This window comes from Oncorhynchus tshawytscha, linkage group LG22 (genome assembly GCF_018296145.1).
Source record: "Oncorhynchus tshawytscha isolate Ot180627B linkage group LG22, Otsh_v2.0, whole genome shotgun sequence".
NCBI classification, from domain to species: Eukaryota; Metazoa; Chordata; class Actinopteri; order Salmoniformes; family Salmonidae; genus Oncorhynchus; species Oncorhynchus tshawytscha.
In genome coordinates, this window is record NC_056450.1 from 38,542,094 (window position 1) to 38,557,195 (window position 15,102).

The 15,102-nt window shown below is 42.7% G+C and overlaps 1 protein-coding gene across 2 annotated transcripts; it reads left to right on the forward strand.

The window, feature by feature from the left end:
- Positions 1-968: 968 nt before the first annotated feature.
- Positions 969-14,809, forward strand: LOC112222385 (transcription factor GATA-5). 2 transcript variants are annotated; one of them, XM_042304186.1, is made up of 7 exons: positions 969-1,303; positions 1,912-2,579; positions 7,545-7,714; positions 9,963-10,088; positions 11,927-12,011; positions 12,578-12,708; positions 12,930-14,809. In XM_042304186.1, the coding sequence occupies exons 2-7, from the start codon at positions 2,063-2,065 to the stop codon at positions 13,050-13,052; spliced, it is 1,152 nt and encodes a 383-aa protein (XP_042160120.1). In that variant the 5' UTR covers positions 969-1,303; positions 1,912-2,062; the 3' UTR covers positions 13,053-14,809. The 2 variants fall into 2 exon arrangements, with proteins under 2 accessions (XP_042160120.1, XP_042160119.1); XM_042304185.1 differs by having other exon boundaries at positions 976-1,303; positions 9,960-10,088.
- Positions 14,810-15,102: the final 293 nt, after the last annotated feature.

Genomic DNA, 15,102 nt, shown 5'->3' on the forward strand with positions numbered 1-15,102 from the left:
AATGTAATAATTTAATCATAATCACGGCAAGTACAAGCAACCATTTTGTCACATTATACAAGCAATACATAATAACATAAGCACAGCATGATAATAATGTAATTATAATAGTTAGCCCATTTTAAGGACAGTATTATTATCCTTGGTTAAAAAAAGTTACAGTGAGATACCGGGATGCTAGTGACAGTATTTGTTAGACTCTGCCTTGAGGTATTAGGACTACTGATAACCGTCATAATCATAACGATAATAATTTCAGAATATAGACAACTTTTTCTTGTGGAGGTGGAGTCAATCGTTAATTAATAATTAAATAATTAAAGTATTTATAATAATTAAACTAGAATTAAAGTGATAATTGTTCTATCATCATGCCAAATTATTGGTCGTATCTCTTATCGCCTCGTTGTTGTTGTTTTTTATAGAGATCTCATTCTCATATCTGGTCATAAAAAAAACAAGCATAACTTTCCCTCTCAGAGGAGACATTATTTGTACAGCAAGCTCTGATTTAGCTAAGTTTATGTATGGCTCGTTTCAAACACACGGCGTTGGTTGAATGATGACCAATCTAAAAAGGAGATGTGCTGCGTAAATTTGACCCGTGTTGATCTATCTTTGTTGTATAAAAAAAAAATAGCCACGCCTACAGTGTCTGTTTACTTCTCGGTGTTTTATTATCATTTTTATTTTGTTGTCCGTTAGTTACTAGACTGCACCGTCACGATTCATATATAGGAAAACAATAGAAGTATCAAATCATGTATTGGGTTGAATCATTTTAAAACAACCTTAACATTTCAGAAGGAACTGTAACAATTTCGTGAATCTTTCAATTTTAACTTACGTTGATTGTAAAAAATAAAGCACAGAAAATTCCGCAAAAGTGGGTCTCTTCTTCAGATACGATGAATTAAAGCTGGTCTCACGCGTGCCCCCTCTGCCCCTCTCCTCCTCCAACTTCTGAGTCCTACCTTGTGCGTCACGTGGTCTAGCCCGTACAAATAACTCCCAGCAAAGTTTTCCAGCGGAGAACTAATCGGAGCTCTATTATATCAGCAATTATCAGCGACGTTAACTATCTTCATCTTACAAAGAAGTGAAAGAGAGAGAGGCTTAGACCATCCGGGAAGTAAGATTTTTTTTCCCCTCGTAAACTTTTCCTCACAAAGGATATTTTGGACATCTTTGTGGGAGCTTCAGTCACTTTCGTTGAGTCTATCTGAGTGAACAAGTTTGCACAAAGCGCTGCTGAACCTGCTCCTCTGGAAAACAGACTTTATCACCCAACCGTTCTTATCTGGTAAGATAATACAAAAATTGTTGGATGAAATTGTATTCCTCCTGTGCACACTGCTATCAACGTTTTATCTGTTTCACTTTACTATTGATAGAAATATATGCATCCCAGATATGTCTCGCCTATCTATTGTGGTGTTTGATTAGGGTCCTGTTATAATTTAATTACAAAGAGCAAGACGAGATCCTCTGGTTAGCTGGGGTGGCTGATAGTTTGTTATATCTACACCTAAATGGGAAACCATTCGTGTCCTGTTAATCCATTACATGTCAATAAGAGTGATACAAATAATATATTTATCTTGTTGTTCAATGTTGATCAATTTATTTTCTATTTTTCATTGTATTTCTAAAGCCTAACTATTGCGATTTACACCGGGTTAGTTTAGGCATAATTCGTGATATTGTCCACAGATTTACCTAAATAATACCGAAAGTTATTTTAAAGGGAAAGGAGCGTATTTTACAAGAGGTGACGATAATAGATAAAGAACAGGCTATGTCCCAGGTCTAACTGTAGCTGGGCGATGTTTATTCTGTAATTAGTGCTATGGGTTCCATCTCTCCACTACAGGACACTTTTGTTGATTGTGGTATTTTCCTTTCATACAGGAACGGATATATTTGCTTATTATCCCGCGAACTGGATAACGAACGACTCAAGGTGTCCTAGGAGCTGCGTGAAAGCGTCTTTACGTGACCCATTTTGTCCCAGGAGTCAAAACCCATATTCTTCCAAATAGGACGAGTATACGGTGTAAAAATGTACCAAAGCCTTGCTATGTCATCCAACCAGTCCCCATACGCACACGATGCAGGGAACTATATGCACCCTTCGGCGAGTTCCCCAGTCTACGTGCCCACTACGAGGGTGCCTGCTATGCTGCAATCCATGCCGTACTTGCAGACATGCGAGTCCGCCCATCAGTCTCACGGCCTCGGCGGGCATCACGGCTGGTCTCAGTCTGGCACAGACAGTTCGTCTTTCATTCCGGGCAGCCCCCATCATCCTCCCGGGTTCTCCTACTCTCACAGCCCGCCAGTAAGCAGCAATAACGGCAGGGACACAGCTTACCAGAACCAGCTAGTGCTTAGTAACGGTGGTCGGGTTGACCACTATGGCAGCACTTTAGTGCGGTCAGTTGGAGGATCATACTCAAGTCCCTACGCGTATATGAGCCCGGAGATGGCGACCTCTTGGACACCTGGGCACTTTGAGAGCGGCATGATCAGTCTTCAGGGACGGCAAGGTTGCCTGTCTGGGAGAAGGTCCAGTTTAGGTATGTAAACAGTCTTTGATTATTGTCTTACATTTCCTCTTAAACAGAAGGGAATTTGTCATATCAAATCATGCAATCCTATGTAATAATGTCCCGCTTGTGTTTGTGTAATTGTTGAAGGCCAGAAAAATATATAGCACATGATGGACAGAAAGGAACATAATTCAATGTATATCCCAGGTCTAGTAACCCTGTAATGGCATATAGGCCTCGAAATAGTTTAGTGGCAGACAAAATATGTAGACCTATATTTTGATTAATATTAATACGATTTTAATAAGATTAAAAGTTGCGGATAATTCACAATTTAATCGAAAACTGTTTTTGTAACAGTTATTTTTCCGGTGTATACCTTTTGCTAATGAGGCTATTCGTTTGTGTGTCTGTGAAGGCTTACAGAGGCCCGTGCTCTGATCTCACAATTTATAGCCGTGTTCTCTCTGAAGGTATTTTTGGATGCGATTGAGAAGTCCCATTGTATGTGGTCAATTCTCCCATCGATTGTACTCAGTCACTGTGATTCAATCAACCTTCAAAAAAGAAAAATCTTTACCAGCTTTCACAATACACGTTCTCTAAAAGAGAGTTTGCTTAAAAAAAAATAGTTAATTGAGGTGCTAATTGAATCCCCACCAACAGTCCGTTTTCTTTTCGAGTGTTTTGATGATCAATACACACTCACTAGTGTAAACCTGGAAACCGTCCAATTGTTACCTTAATCAGACAGAACGGCCTATTTGGAAATGGCTCTAAGATACACGTTTAGTAAGCAGTCAACACGTCCTTTGATGGTCGAAAATCCAGAATGTTCTGAAGTGGTATTTTCACCTGTTGCATGGATATAAGGACGTAGTTCATTTCTAGGCCATTCACCCATTCAGTGTTAATAACAATACACACTATAGATTTCTTTATTACTTCGTTTCACATCAAACAGGAACGAATTTCCATCCTGGTGAAAATATTCCGCAATTTTTATTTTTATTTTGGATCGACGGTTATTCGATTTGCTAACTTGTTGAATCTAAACGATACGTGTGTGTAAGTGTTTGTGTCTGTGTTTGTGTGTATGTGTTTGTGTCTGTGTGTGTGAACAGTGGGTTTAGATATCTACCCCAAGTATGGCTCACTATACTGTGTTGTCGATATTTTCGATATGGCACTTTGATATTTCATGGCACATTTAGGCATGAGGAAAATAAGACATTTAGCATGATAAAAACAATCATTAGTGTTACTTTTTTTCTATTGTTATTATTGTTATCAATGTTACTGTTGTTGTTTTTATCTATTTATGCTATTTCAATATGTGAATAAGGAATTCAAGCGATTAATTGTAGGAGGCCGTCGAGTGTCAGTAGCTTGAGTGATATGGGGACCCCTTGATCCGTAACACTGATAGAATCCCATTAACATTCCACCGTCTGCGCCCGGTGCCCCGCCAGCAAGCCGCCCTAATAGATACGTCTATGACCCTCTCTCCATATTGATACATTCGGTTTAGTTCTCTTTTCATCACTAGAGGGCTTTAAATTCCTCTCGAACGAGCTAAGAGGAGGGGGGGGAGCATTTATCAGGCGTTGGCGCTTTATGTTCACGATATGGGTTTACAAACATCAAACATGCTGGCTTGTTATGTCCACCAATATGGGTTTACAAACATGCTGGCTTGTTATGTCCACCAATACAGGTTAACAAACATCAAACATGCTGGAACATTCTGTCCACCAATATGGGTTTACAAACATCAAACATGCTGGCTTGTTATGTCCACCAATATGGGTTTGCAAACATCAAAGATGCTGGCACATTCTGTCCACCAATATGGGTTTACAATCAACGATGCTGGAACATTCTGCCCACCAATATGGGTTTGCAAACATCAAAGATGCTGGCACATTCTGTCCACCAATATGGGTTTACAATCAACGATGCTGGAACATTCTGCCCACCAATATGGGTTTGCAAACATCAAAGATGCTGGAACATTCTGCCCACCAATATGGGTTTACAAACATCAACGATGCTGGAACATTCTGCCCACCAATATGGGTTTGCAAACATCAACGATGCTGGAACATTCTGCCCACCAATATGGGTTGGCAAACATCAAAGATGCTGGTGTGTTCTGTCCACTGATATGTGTTAACAAACATCAACGATGCTGGTGTGTTCTGTCCACTGATATGTGTTAACAAACATCAACGATGCTGGTGTGTTCTGTCCACTGATATGTGTTAACAAACATCAACGATGCTGGTGTGTTCTGTCCACTGATATGTGTTAACAAACATCAACGATGCTGGTGTGTTCTGTCCACTGATATGTGTTAACAAACATCAACGATGCTGGTGTGTTCTGTCCACTGATATGTGTTAACAAACATCAACGATGCTGGTGTGTTCTGTCCACTGAAATGTGTTAACAAACATCAACTATGCTGGTGTGTTCTGTCCACTGATATGTGTTAACAAACATCAACGATGCTGGTGTGTTCTGTCCACTGATATGTGTTAACAAACATCAAAGATGCTGGTGTGTTCTGTCCACTGATATGTGTTAACAAACATCAACGATGCTGGTGTGTTCTGTCCACTGATATGTGTTAACAAACATCAACGATGCTGGTGTGTTCTGTCCACTGATATGTGTTAACAAACATCAACGATGCTGGTGTGTTCTGTCCACTGATATGTGTTAACAAACATCAACGATGCTGGTGTGTTCTGTCCACTGATATGTGTTAACAAACATCAAAGATGCTGGTGTGTTCTGTCCACTGATATGTGTTAACAAACATCAACGATGCTGGTGTGTTCTGTCCACTGATATGTGTTAACAAACATCAACGATGCTGGTGTGTTCTGTCCACTGATATGTGTTAACAAACATCAACGATGCTGGTGTGTTCTGTCCACTGATATGTGTTAACAAACATCAACGATGCTGGTGTGTTCTGTCCACTGATATGTGTTAACAAACATCAACGATGCTGGTGTGTTCTGTCCACTGATATGTGTTAACAAACATCAACGATGCTGGTGTGTTCTGTCCACTGATATGTGTTAACAAACATCAACGATGCTGGTGTGTTCTGTCCACTGATATGTGTTAACAAACATCAAAGATGCTGGTGTGTTCTGTCCACTGATATGTGTTAACAAACATCAACGATGCTGGTGTGTTCTGTCCACTGATATGTGTTAACAAACATCAACGATGCTGGTGTGTTCTGTCCACTGATATGTGTTAACAAACATCAACGATGCTGGTGTGTTCTGTCCACTGATATGTGTTAACAAACATCAACGATGCTGGTGTGTTCTGTCCACTGATATGTGTTAACAAACATCAACGATGCTGGTGTGTTCTGTCCACTGATATGTGTTAACAAACATCAACGATGCTGGTGTGTTCTGTCCACTGATATGTGTTAACAAACATCAACGATGCTGGTGTGTTCTGTCCACTGATATGTGTTAACAAACATCAACGATGCTGGTGTGTTCTGTCCACTGATATGTGTTAACAAACATCAACGATGCTGGTGTGTTCTGTCCACTGATATGTGTTAACAAACATCAACGATGCTGGTGTGTTCTGTCCACTGATATGTGTTAACAAACATCAACGATGCTGGTGTGTTCTGTCCACTGATATGTGTTAACAAACATCAACGATGCTGGTGTGTTCTGTCCACTGATATGTGTTAACAAACATCAACGTTGCTGGTGTGTTCTGTCCACTGATATGTGTTAACAAACATCAACGATGCTGGTGTGTTCTGTCCACTGATATGTGTTAACAAACATCAACGATGCTGGTGTGTTCTGTCCACTGATATGTGTTAACAAACATCAACGATGCTGGTGTGTTCTGTCCACTGATATGTGTTAACAAACATCAACGATGCTGGTGTGTTCTGTCCACTGATATGTGTTAACAAACATCAACGTTGCTGGTGTGTTCTGTCCACTGATATGTGTTAACAAACATCAACGATGCTGGTGTGTTCTGTCCACTGATATGTGTTAACAAACATCAACGATGCTGGTGTGTTCTGTCCACTGATATGTGTTAACAAACATCAACGATGCTGGTGTGTTCTGTCCACTGATATGTGTTAACAAACATCAACGATGCTGGTGTGTTCTGTCCACTGATATGTGTTAACAAACATCAACGATGCTGGTGTGTTCTGTCCACTGATATGTGTTAACAAACATCAACGATGCTGGTGTGTTCTGTCCACTGATATGTGTTAACAAACATCAACGATGCTGGTGTGTTCTGTCCACTGATATGTGTTAACAAACATCAACGATGCTGGTGTGTTCTGTCCACTGATATGTGTTAACAAACATCAACGATGCTGGTGTGTTCTGTCCACTGATATGTGTTAACAAACATCAACGATGCTGGTGTGTTCTGTCCACTGATATGTGTTAACAAACATCAACGATGCTGGTGTGTTCTGTCCACTGATATGTGTTAACAAACATCAACGATGCTGGTGTGTTCTGTCCACTGATATGATGCTGGTGTGTTCTGTCCACTGATATGATGCTGGTGTGTTCTGTCCACTTAACTTATGTCCTTCATGTCTGGATTCATGATTTATTTTACATGATTTCAATATATCCCAAAAATACTAAACCTACCAAGGAACAACATTTCTACCCATTATACAAATAGGCACATTTGCAAACACAATAGGCCTAAATTGTATGCCATAGTCTATAAACTCTCATTTTACTAAAGTGTCTTGGAAATAATATTATGTCCAAATTTACAGAATAATGCAATTTAACTCAAGGTGATGATGATGATGGGTATTTTCATAGCCATTTCCAGCTCTGTTCCTGTTTTTCATCATGTGACACAGCCTACATTGCAACCAACCCAACACCACCTAGGCTACAGATAATATTAAAACTCTATAATTTGGCTTACATCATACTACAGACATGTCAGAGGAGTTCCCAGGAGAGGGGCGCGAGTGCGTAAACTGCGGCTCCATCTCCACTCCTCTGTGGCGGCGGGATGGTACCGGGCACTACCTCTGCAATGCCTGCGGACTGTACCACAAGATGAACGGAATCAACAGACCGCTGGTCAAACCCCAGAAACGCCTGGTAAAAGCACCATTGCATTATTTGTATGTTCATAAAAATGTATGAACGTAACGTAACTTCTAAGGAGGTTTTCCTCCTAGGTTCCTCCTACCTTCTAAGTAGGTTTTCCTCCTAGGTTCCTCCTACCTTCTAAGTAGGTTTTCCTCCTAGGTTCCTCCTACCTTCTAAGTAGGTTTTCCTCCTAGGTTCCTCCTACCTTCTAAGTAGGTTTTCCTCCTAGGTTCCTCCTACCTTCTAAGTAGGTTTTCATCCTAGGTTCCTCCTACCTTCTAAGTAGGTTTTCCTCCTAGGTTCCTCCTACCTTCTAAGCCAGTTTTTCCAGGTCTGTGTGCTTCTGCCTCTGCATTGCTTGCTCTTTGGGGTTTTAGGCTGGTTATCTGTATAGCACTTTGTGACAAAACTGCTGATGTAAGAAGTGATTTATAAAATACATTTGATTGATTGATTGAATTTGTCTTACATGCATCTTATTGATTAGGCTTATTATTCACGTATACCATATAAACTACAATAGTCAATGTGGACTTCAATATGGACGTTTAAGAATATTTTGGTCACTAATTGTATTGATTTGGCTTAGAGAAAAACTGTCTTAGGCAGATAATACTTTCTTCTAGGTCCAAACCGTTAACCCAGGTATTGGACGAAAAAGAGTGTGAGGCAGAGGGCCAGTCTGTTCCATCAGAAGGTCAGTGTAGTAGACTGAGAGAAAGAGGCCTGTCTTATTCCCAGGCAGGAACCAGCCTCTCAGAGCGAGCAGCTGCTGTGAATTATCGTGGCCAGTTCAGCTCAGCTCAGTTCAGCTCAGTTCAGCTCTGCCTGGCCTGTTTCTGTTTTTATTTGTCCTACAGTGACTTTGCCCATGGGTTGTCTGTTATTCAGTGACCTTGCCCATGGGTTGTCTGTCCTTCAGTGACCTTGCCCATGGGTTGTCTGTCCTCCAGTGACCTTGCCCATGGGTTATCTGTCCTTCAGTGACCTTGCCCATGGGTTGTCTGTCCTTCAATGACCTTGTCCTTGGGTTGTCTGTCCTTCAGTGACCTTGTCCATGGGTTGTCTGTCCTTCAGTGACCTTGCCCATGGGTTGTCTGTCCTCCAGTGACCTTGCCCATGGGTTATCTGTCCTTCAGTGACCTTGCCCATGGGTTGTCTGTCCTTCAATGACCTTGTCCTTGGATTGTCTGTCCTTCAGTGACCTTGCCCATGGGTTGTCTGTGTTTCAGTGACCTTGCCCATGGGTTGTCTGTCCTCCAGTGACCTTGCCCATGGGTTATCTGTCCTTCAGTGACCTTGCCCATGGGTTGTCTGTCCTTCAATGACCTTGTCCTTGGGTTGTCTGTCCTTCAGTGACCTTGTCCATGGGTTGTCTGTCCTTCAGTGACCTTGCCCATGGGTTGTCTGTCCTTCAGTGACCTTGCCCATGGGTTATCTGTCCTTCAGTGACCTTGCCCATGGGTTGTCTGTCCTTCAATGACCTTGTCCTTGGATTGTCTGTCCTTCAGTGACCTTGCCCATGGGTTGTCTGTCCTTCAGTGACCTTGCCCATGGGTTGTCTGTCCTTCAGTGACCTTGCCCATGGGTTGTCTGTCCTTCAGTGACCTTGCCCATGGGTTGTCTGTCCTTCAGTGGCCTTGCCCATGGGTTGTCTGTCCTTCAGTGACCTTGCCCATGGGTTGTCTGTCCTTCAGTGACCTTGCCCTTGGGTTGTCTGTTTTTATTTGTCCTTCAGTGACCTTGCCCTTGGGTTGTCTGTTTTTAGCCAGATCTGTACTAGGCGAGAGAACAAAAACAAACTACTGTGTGTTTCTGCAGAGAAATCTCACTTGTGTCCAATAACAAGCTGATAGATAGAGAGACGAGGTTCAGCCAGGAGTGCTTATGGCTCAGCCCAGTGCTGTGTGAAACATTTCTCATGTCTTTAACAGTACACTACATGTTTGGTCTCATCATGGATACTATGGAGGCACCGTGTGCATGCAACGCACTTCACTTACAGCGAAGGGGTAGTCCCCCCAAAAAAAAAAAATCAACCACATCTTATAATAAACAAGGGGGGCTGAACAATCCTTTTAAGGTGCTCGTTCCCAACACCTGTCAATCAATCCACCAGGGGCCATCTAACACTAAACCTACACTTGTCATTTTCAGCTGGTCTTGTCCTTGGTCCAATTATCTGTCAGTATAATGCTTTGAGTTATGTGATGGTATAGTCTGGTTATTGACAGCTTGTCTTCTCCATGTGTAGCAGACCACATCTCGCCGGGTCGGCCTGTGCTGCACTAACTGCCACACCAGCACCACCACGCTGTGGCGTCGCAGTGCAGAGGGAGAGCCTGTCTGCAACGCCTGTGGCCTCTATATGAAACTACATGGGGTAGGCAAAAAACACACACACAATACACACACAAACACACACACACACCACACACACACCATACAGACACAAACCACACACACACACACACACACACACACACACACACACACACACACACACACACACACACACATACACACACACACACACACACACACACACACACACACACACACACACACCATGCAGACACACACACACACACACACACACACACACACACACACACACACACACACACACACACACAAATTTCCCATGTACCCTACTCTATGTACATTATGTAATGTACACATCATTTGTGTTGGAGAAAAACCTGTCTAAAATGCTGCTGTAATAACCAACCCCCAGCAGCCTGGCAGTGCAGTGTGGGTCACATAACCAACCCTTACCAGACTGGCAGTGCAGTGTGGGTCACATAACCAACCCTTACCAGACTGGCAGTGCAGTGTGGGTCACATAACCAACCCTTAGCAGACTGGCAGTGCAGTGTGGGTCACATAACCAACCCTTAGCAGACTGGCAGTGCAGTGTGGGTCACATAACCAACCCTTAGCAGCCTGGCAGTGCAGTGTGGGTCACGTAACCAACCCTTAGCAGCCTGGCAGTGCAGTGTGGGTCACATAACCAACCCTTACCAGACTGGCAGTGCAGTGTGGGTCACATAACCAACCCTTAGCAGACTGGCAGTGCAGTGTGGGTCACGTAACCAACCCATAGCAGCCTGGCAGTGCAGTGTGGGTCACATAACCAACCCTTAGCAGCCTGGCAGTGCAGTGTGGGTCACGTAACCAACCCTAGCAGCCTGGCAGTGCAGTGTGGGTCACATAACTAACCCCTAGCAGCCTGGCAGTGCAGTGTGGGTCACATAAATTACCCCTAGCAGCCTGGCAGTGCAGTGTGGGTCACGTAACTAACCCTAGCAGCCTGGCAGTGCAGTGTGGGTCACGTAACTAACCCTAGCAGCCTGGCAGTGCAGTGTGGGTCACGTAATTAACCCTTAGTAGCCTGGCAGTGCAGTGTGGGTCACGTAACTTACCCCTAGCAGCCTGGCAGTGCAGTGTGGGTCACGTAACTAACCCCTAGCAGCCTGGCAGTGCAGTGTGGGTCACGTAATTAACCCTTAACAGACTGGCAGTGCAGTGTGGGTCACCGTAAGTAACCCTTAATAGACTGGCAGTGCAGTGTGGGTCACGTAACTAACCCCTAGCAGCCTGGCAGTGCAGTGTGGGTCACGTAACCAACACTTAGCAGCTTCAGTTTGGTGTGTGACATGTAACCAACCCCTAGCAGCCTGGCAATGCAGTGTGGGTCACGTAACCAACACTTAGCAGCTTCAGTTTGGTGTGTGACACGTAACCAACCCTAACAGACTGGCAGTGCAGTGTGGGTCACGTAACCAACACTTAGCAGCTTCAGTTTGGTGTGTGACATGTAACCAACCCCTAGCAGCCTGGCAATGCAGTGTGGGTCACGTAACCAACACTTAGCAGCTTCAGTTTGGTGTGTGACACGTAACCAACCCTTAACAGACTGGCAGTGCAGTGTGGGTCACCGTAAGTAACCCTTAACAGACTGGCAGTGCATTGTGGGTCACGTAACTAACCCCTAGGAGCCTGGCAGTGCAGTGTGGGTCACGTAACTAACCCCTAGCAGCCTGGCAGTGCAGTGTGGGCAGCATATTATTTGTGTGAAAGCTTACCAAGGTCATCATGGTTGTTGTTATGAAAAGAGACAGGTGGGAAGAAGGGGTCATTGTGTGTCTTTTTGTATCTTGGATCTAAATTCTTGTCTTTTCCTCCTCCTCCTCCTCCTCCTCCTCCTCCTCCTCTCAGATACCCAGACCAATGGCCATGAAAAAGGAAAGCATTCAGACAAGGAAACGGAAACCTAAGATGCCGAAGTCCAAAACCTCAACAGGTAAGAATGAAGAACGGAAGGAGAGAGAATGTGTGTCAGCATTGAGTCAGGTTGATGGAAATGTTCATCTGTGTGTAAGAGGTGGGTGAGTCACTCACCGTCACTCACCCACCGTCACACACTCACCGTCACTCACTCACTGTCACTCACTCACCGTCACTCACTCACCGTCACTCACTCACTCACCGTCACTCACTCACTCACCGTCACTCACTCACCGTCACTCACTCACTGTCACTCACTCACCGTCACTCACTCACCGTCACTCACTCACTGTCACTCACTCACTGTCACTCACTCACTGTCATCACTCACTGTCACTCACTCACCGTCACTCACTCACTCTCACTCACCGTCACTCACTCACCGTCACTCACTCACTGTCACTCACTCACCGTCACTCACCGTCACTCACTCACTGTCACTCACTCACATTCACTCACTCACCGTCACTCACTCACCGTCACTCACCCACCGTCACTCACTCACCGTCACTCACACACCGTCACTCACTCACCGTCACTCACACACCGTCACTCACTCACCCATCTGTCTGTGTTCTTCAGGAGGGTCGTCAACATCGGGCACCAACTCCCCGTTCTCCCTGTCTGTCTCAGAACATGCCTCTACTATAAAGAGTGAACCCAACATGGTCCCCTCCCCCCACGCCAGACAGGCCGTAGCCTCTATGTCCCAGGTAAGCCCTCTGTATTCTAGGATCCTTTCATTGCTGCAGTACTATCTTCAATGAATACCATGGGATATGATTTCAATGTTCACTGCCAGAACATTCTATGGCAGTCATGAGAATTCCCTATTTTTATGTTCACTTAATTTTTTAGCCCACGTAAGATCCTAGTTCCTAGGCTTTAGTATTATGGTGCTCTGTCGCTTACATATCTAATTCTTTCTCTGAAGGCTTCGTCACATCTGGACAGTGCAGGATCAGGACATGTGGACATCAAGTATGAGGACTGCCCCTTCACTCCTGCGTCTATCTCCACACAGAACTCCTGGTGTACTGCTCTGTCTCAGGCGTGAGCTGACTCGACCACAGTTCACTTGGACCAGGTCCCGGGCCTGGGCCTGGACCCAGCTTAGTTCACTGTGGATGATATAGACTTGTGAAGAGAACTACCTGTTATTGACTAACTCTTTTTTTTTCCGTGGATGGAGGAACGGAAGGAAGCGACGGCAATCAAGTGGAATGTATTTGTGGCTACTATCAATACTATTTCTAGTTTTTGTTGTTGTTGTTGTTTTTTGTTGTTGTCATTATTGATGTTGTCATTATCGATATCTTGCTGAGTTCACCATTGTAGTTTTACATGGTGTTTAAAGAAATAACCAGAAAGAGTTCAATAAGTTATTACAGTGTTAAAGGAATACTTCGGGATTTTTCAATAAAGCCCTTTATCTACTGACCCAGAGTCAGATGAAGCCCTTTATCTGCTGACCCAGAGTCAGATGAAGCCCTTTATCTACTGACCCAGAGTCAGATGAAGCCCTTTATCTACTGACCTAGAGTCAGATGAAGCCCTTTATCTACTGATCCAGACTCAGATGAATTTTTTGGATACAATTTGTATGTCTCTACATGCTAGCAGATACCATAGACTTCCAGTCATTGCGCTAACGCTAATTTGCATTGGCTCGTGAAACAACCTCTAACTCTTCATAATGGACCTCTTCATAATGGATAGAGAGCCATAAAAAATAGTATTCATGGGTTGTTGTTGTTGTCTTTAATGTTGTTGTCTTTAATGTTGTTGTCATTATTGATGTTGTCATTATTGATGTTGTCATTATTGTTGTTGTCATTATTGATGTTGTCATTATCGATATCTTGCTGAGTTCACCATTACATGAATACTGTTTTTTTATGGCTCTCTGTCCATTATGAAGATAGTTAGAGGTAGTTTCACGAGCCAATGCAAATTAGCGTTAGCGCAATGACTGGAAGTCTATGGTATCTGCTAGCATGTAGAGACATACAAATTGTATCCACGAGTTGATCTGACTCTGTGGAAATAGATAAAGAGCTTCATTGCCAAAATCCAGAAGTATCCCTTTTTAAACACAAAACCGGATGGACAAAAAAAGTGTTTTATTACCTCTGAACTTGTTTCATTACTGCCGTGTAGATGGTTAACTTTCATAGAAACATTATTTATGTTGAGATAAGAATCATCATGAAACACCAAAGACAACATGGCAAATCCCAGAAGTCCCTTCCCTTCTCAGAATGTTTTGTATGTTCAAGGTATGACCTCAAAACTAGGAAGTATACATTTACATGTGTTTTGTATGTAATGAATTACATATGTTGTTCATTGAACAAACGGTGCAAATATATTCATTTCTATTTTATCAGATAGGTTAAAAGTGGCTAAATACTTTTTTATTTTATTTTTTATTTTAGACATCGCAACTGCGTACTGAATCAGTTTTCTATATTTCCAAAACCACTGTTCTACTAGTTCTAATGTTTTTACAATGTTTTCGTCTGATCATGTAACGTGCAATTACTTCATTTTACAAAAATGTAAGACAAAGAAAAATATACTTTTATGTTAATTATTCTGAATATGTTATTCAAATTTTTATTTGCTGTATTGTTTTGGTTTTGTTGTTGAACTATAAGGGAGTTTTTTTGTGTGTATTTCATAACGTACAATTGTAATGTTCAGGGACTTGAGTCTCATTATATATTTTAGCTGTTTCACCCAGGTCTGATAGTCTCTCTGGTTTTACAATGCTCTTTGAAATCTGTTTAGTTTAATAAACCGATCAAATTACTTGTTTTGTGCTTTTATGAAAAGTGATTTTAAAGAAATTGGGGAAACAAATCCACTTTTATTTTAATATTTGACCTTTTTAATGACGTTTATTTGTGCATGATCTGCCAACCTCAGTTATATACAGTAGTTGAATCCTTAATCTTCTATTTTTTTGCTTGTTTCTTATGTGGACTGCAGGGTTACTCCCAGAACCACTGACATCCTGTGTGATATTTATAGTGAAAACAATTGTTTATGCCAAACCATTTATGTCGGATAGATGCAAGCTACATTATAGTAGGCTGTAAAAA

What these genes read in the sequence shown, in the direction of transcription:
- LOC112222385 (XM_042304185.1), top strand. Translation starts at nt 2,063, where the DNA reads ATGTACCAAAGCCTTGCTATGTCATCCAACCAGTCCCCATACGCACAC. An exon ending in TGGGAGAAGGTCCAGTTTAG is followed by an intron (nt 2,580 to 7,544) that starts GTATGTAAACAG and finishes ATCATACTACAG; the next exon opens with ACATGTCAGAGGAGTTCCCA. An exon ending in TCAAACCCCAGAAACGCCTG is followed by an intron (nt 7,715 to 9,959) that starts GTAAAAGCACCA and finishes CTCCATGTGTAG; the next exon opens with CAGACCACATCTCGCCGGGT.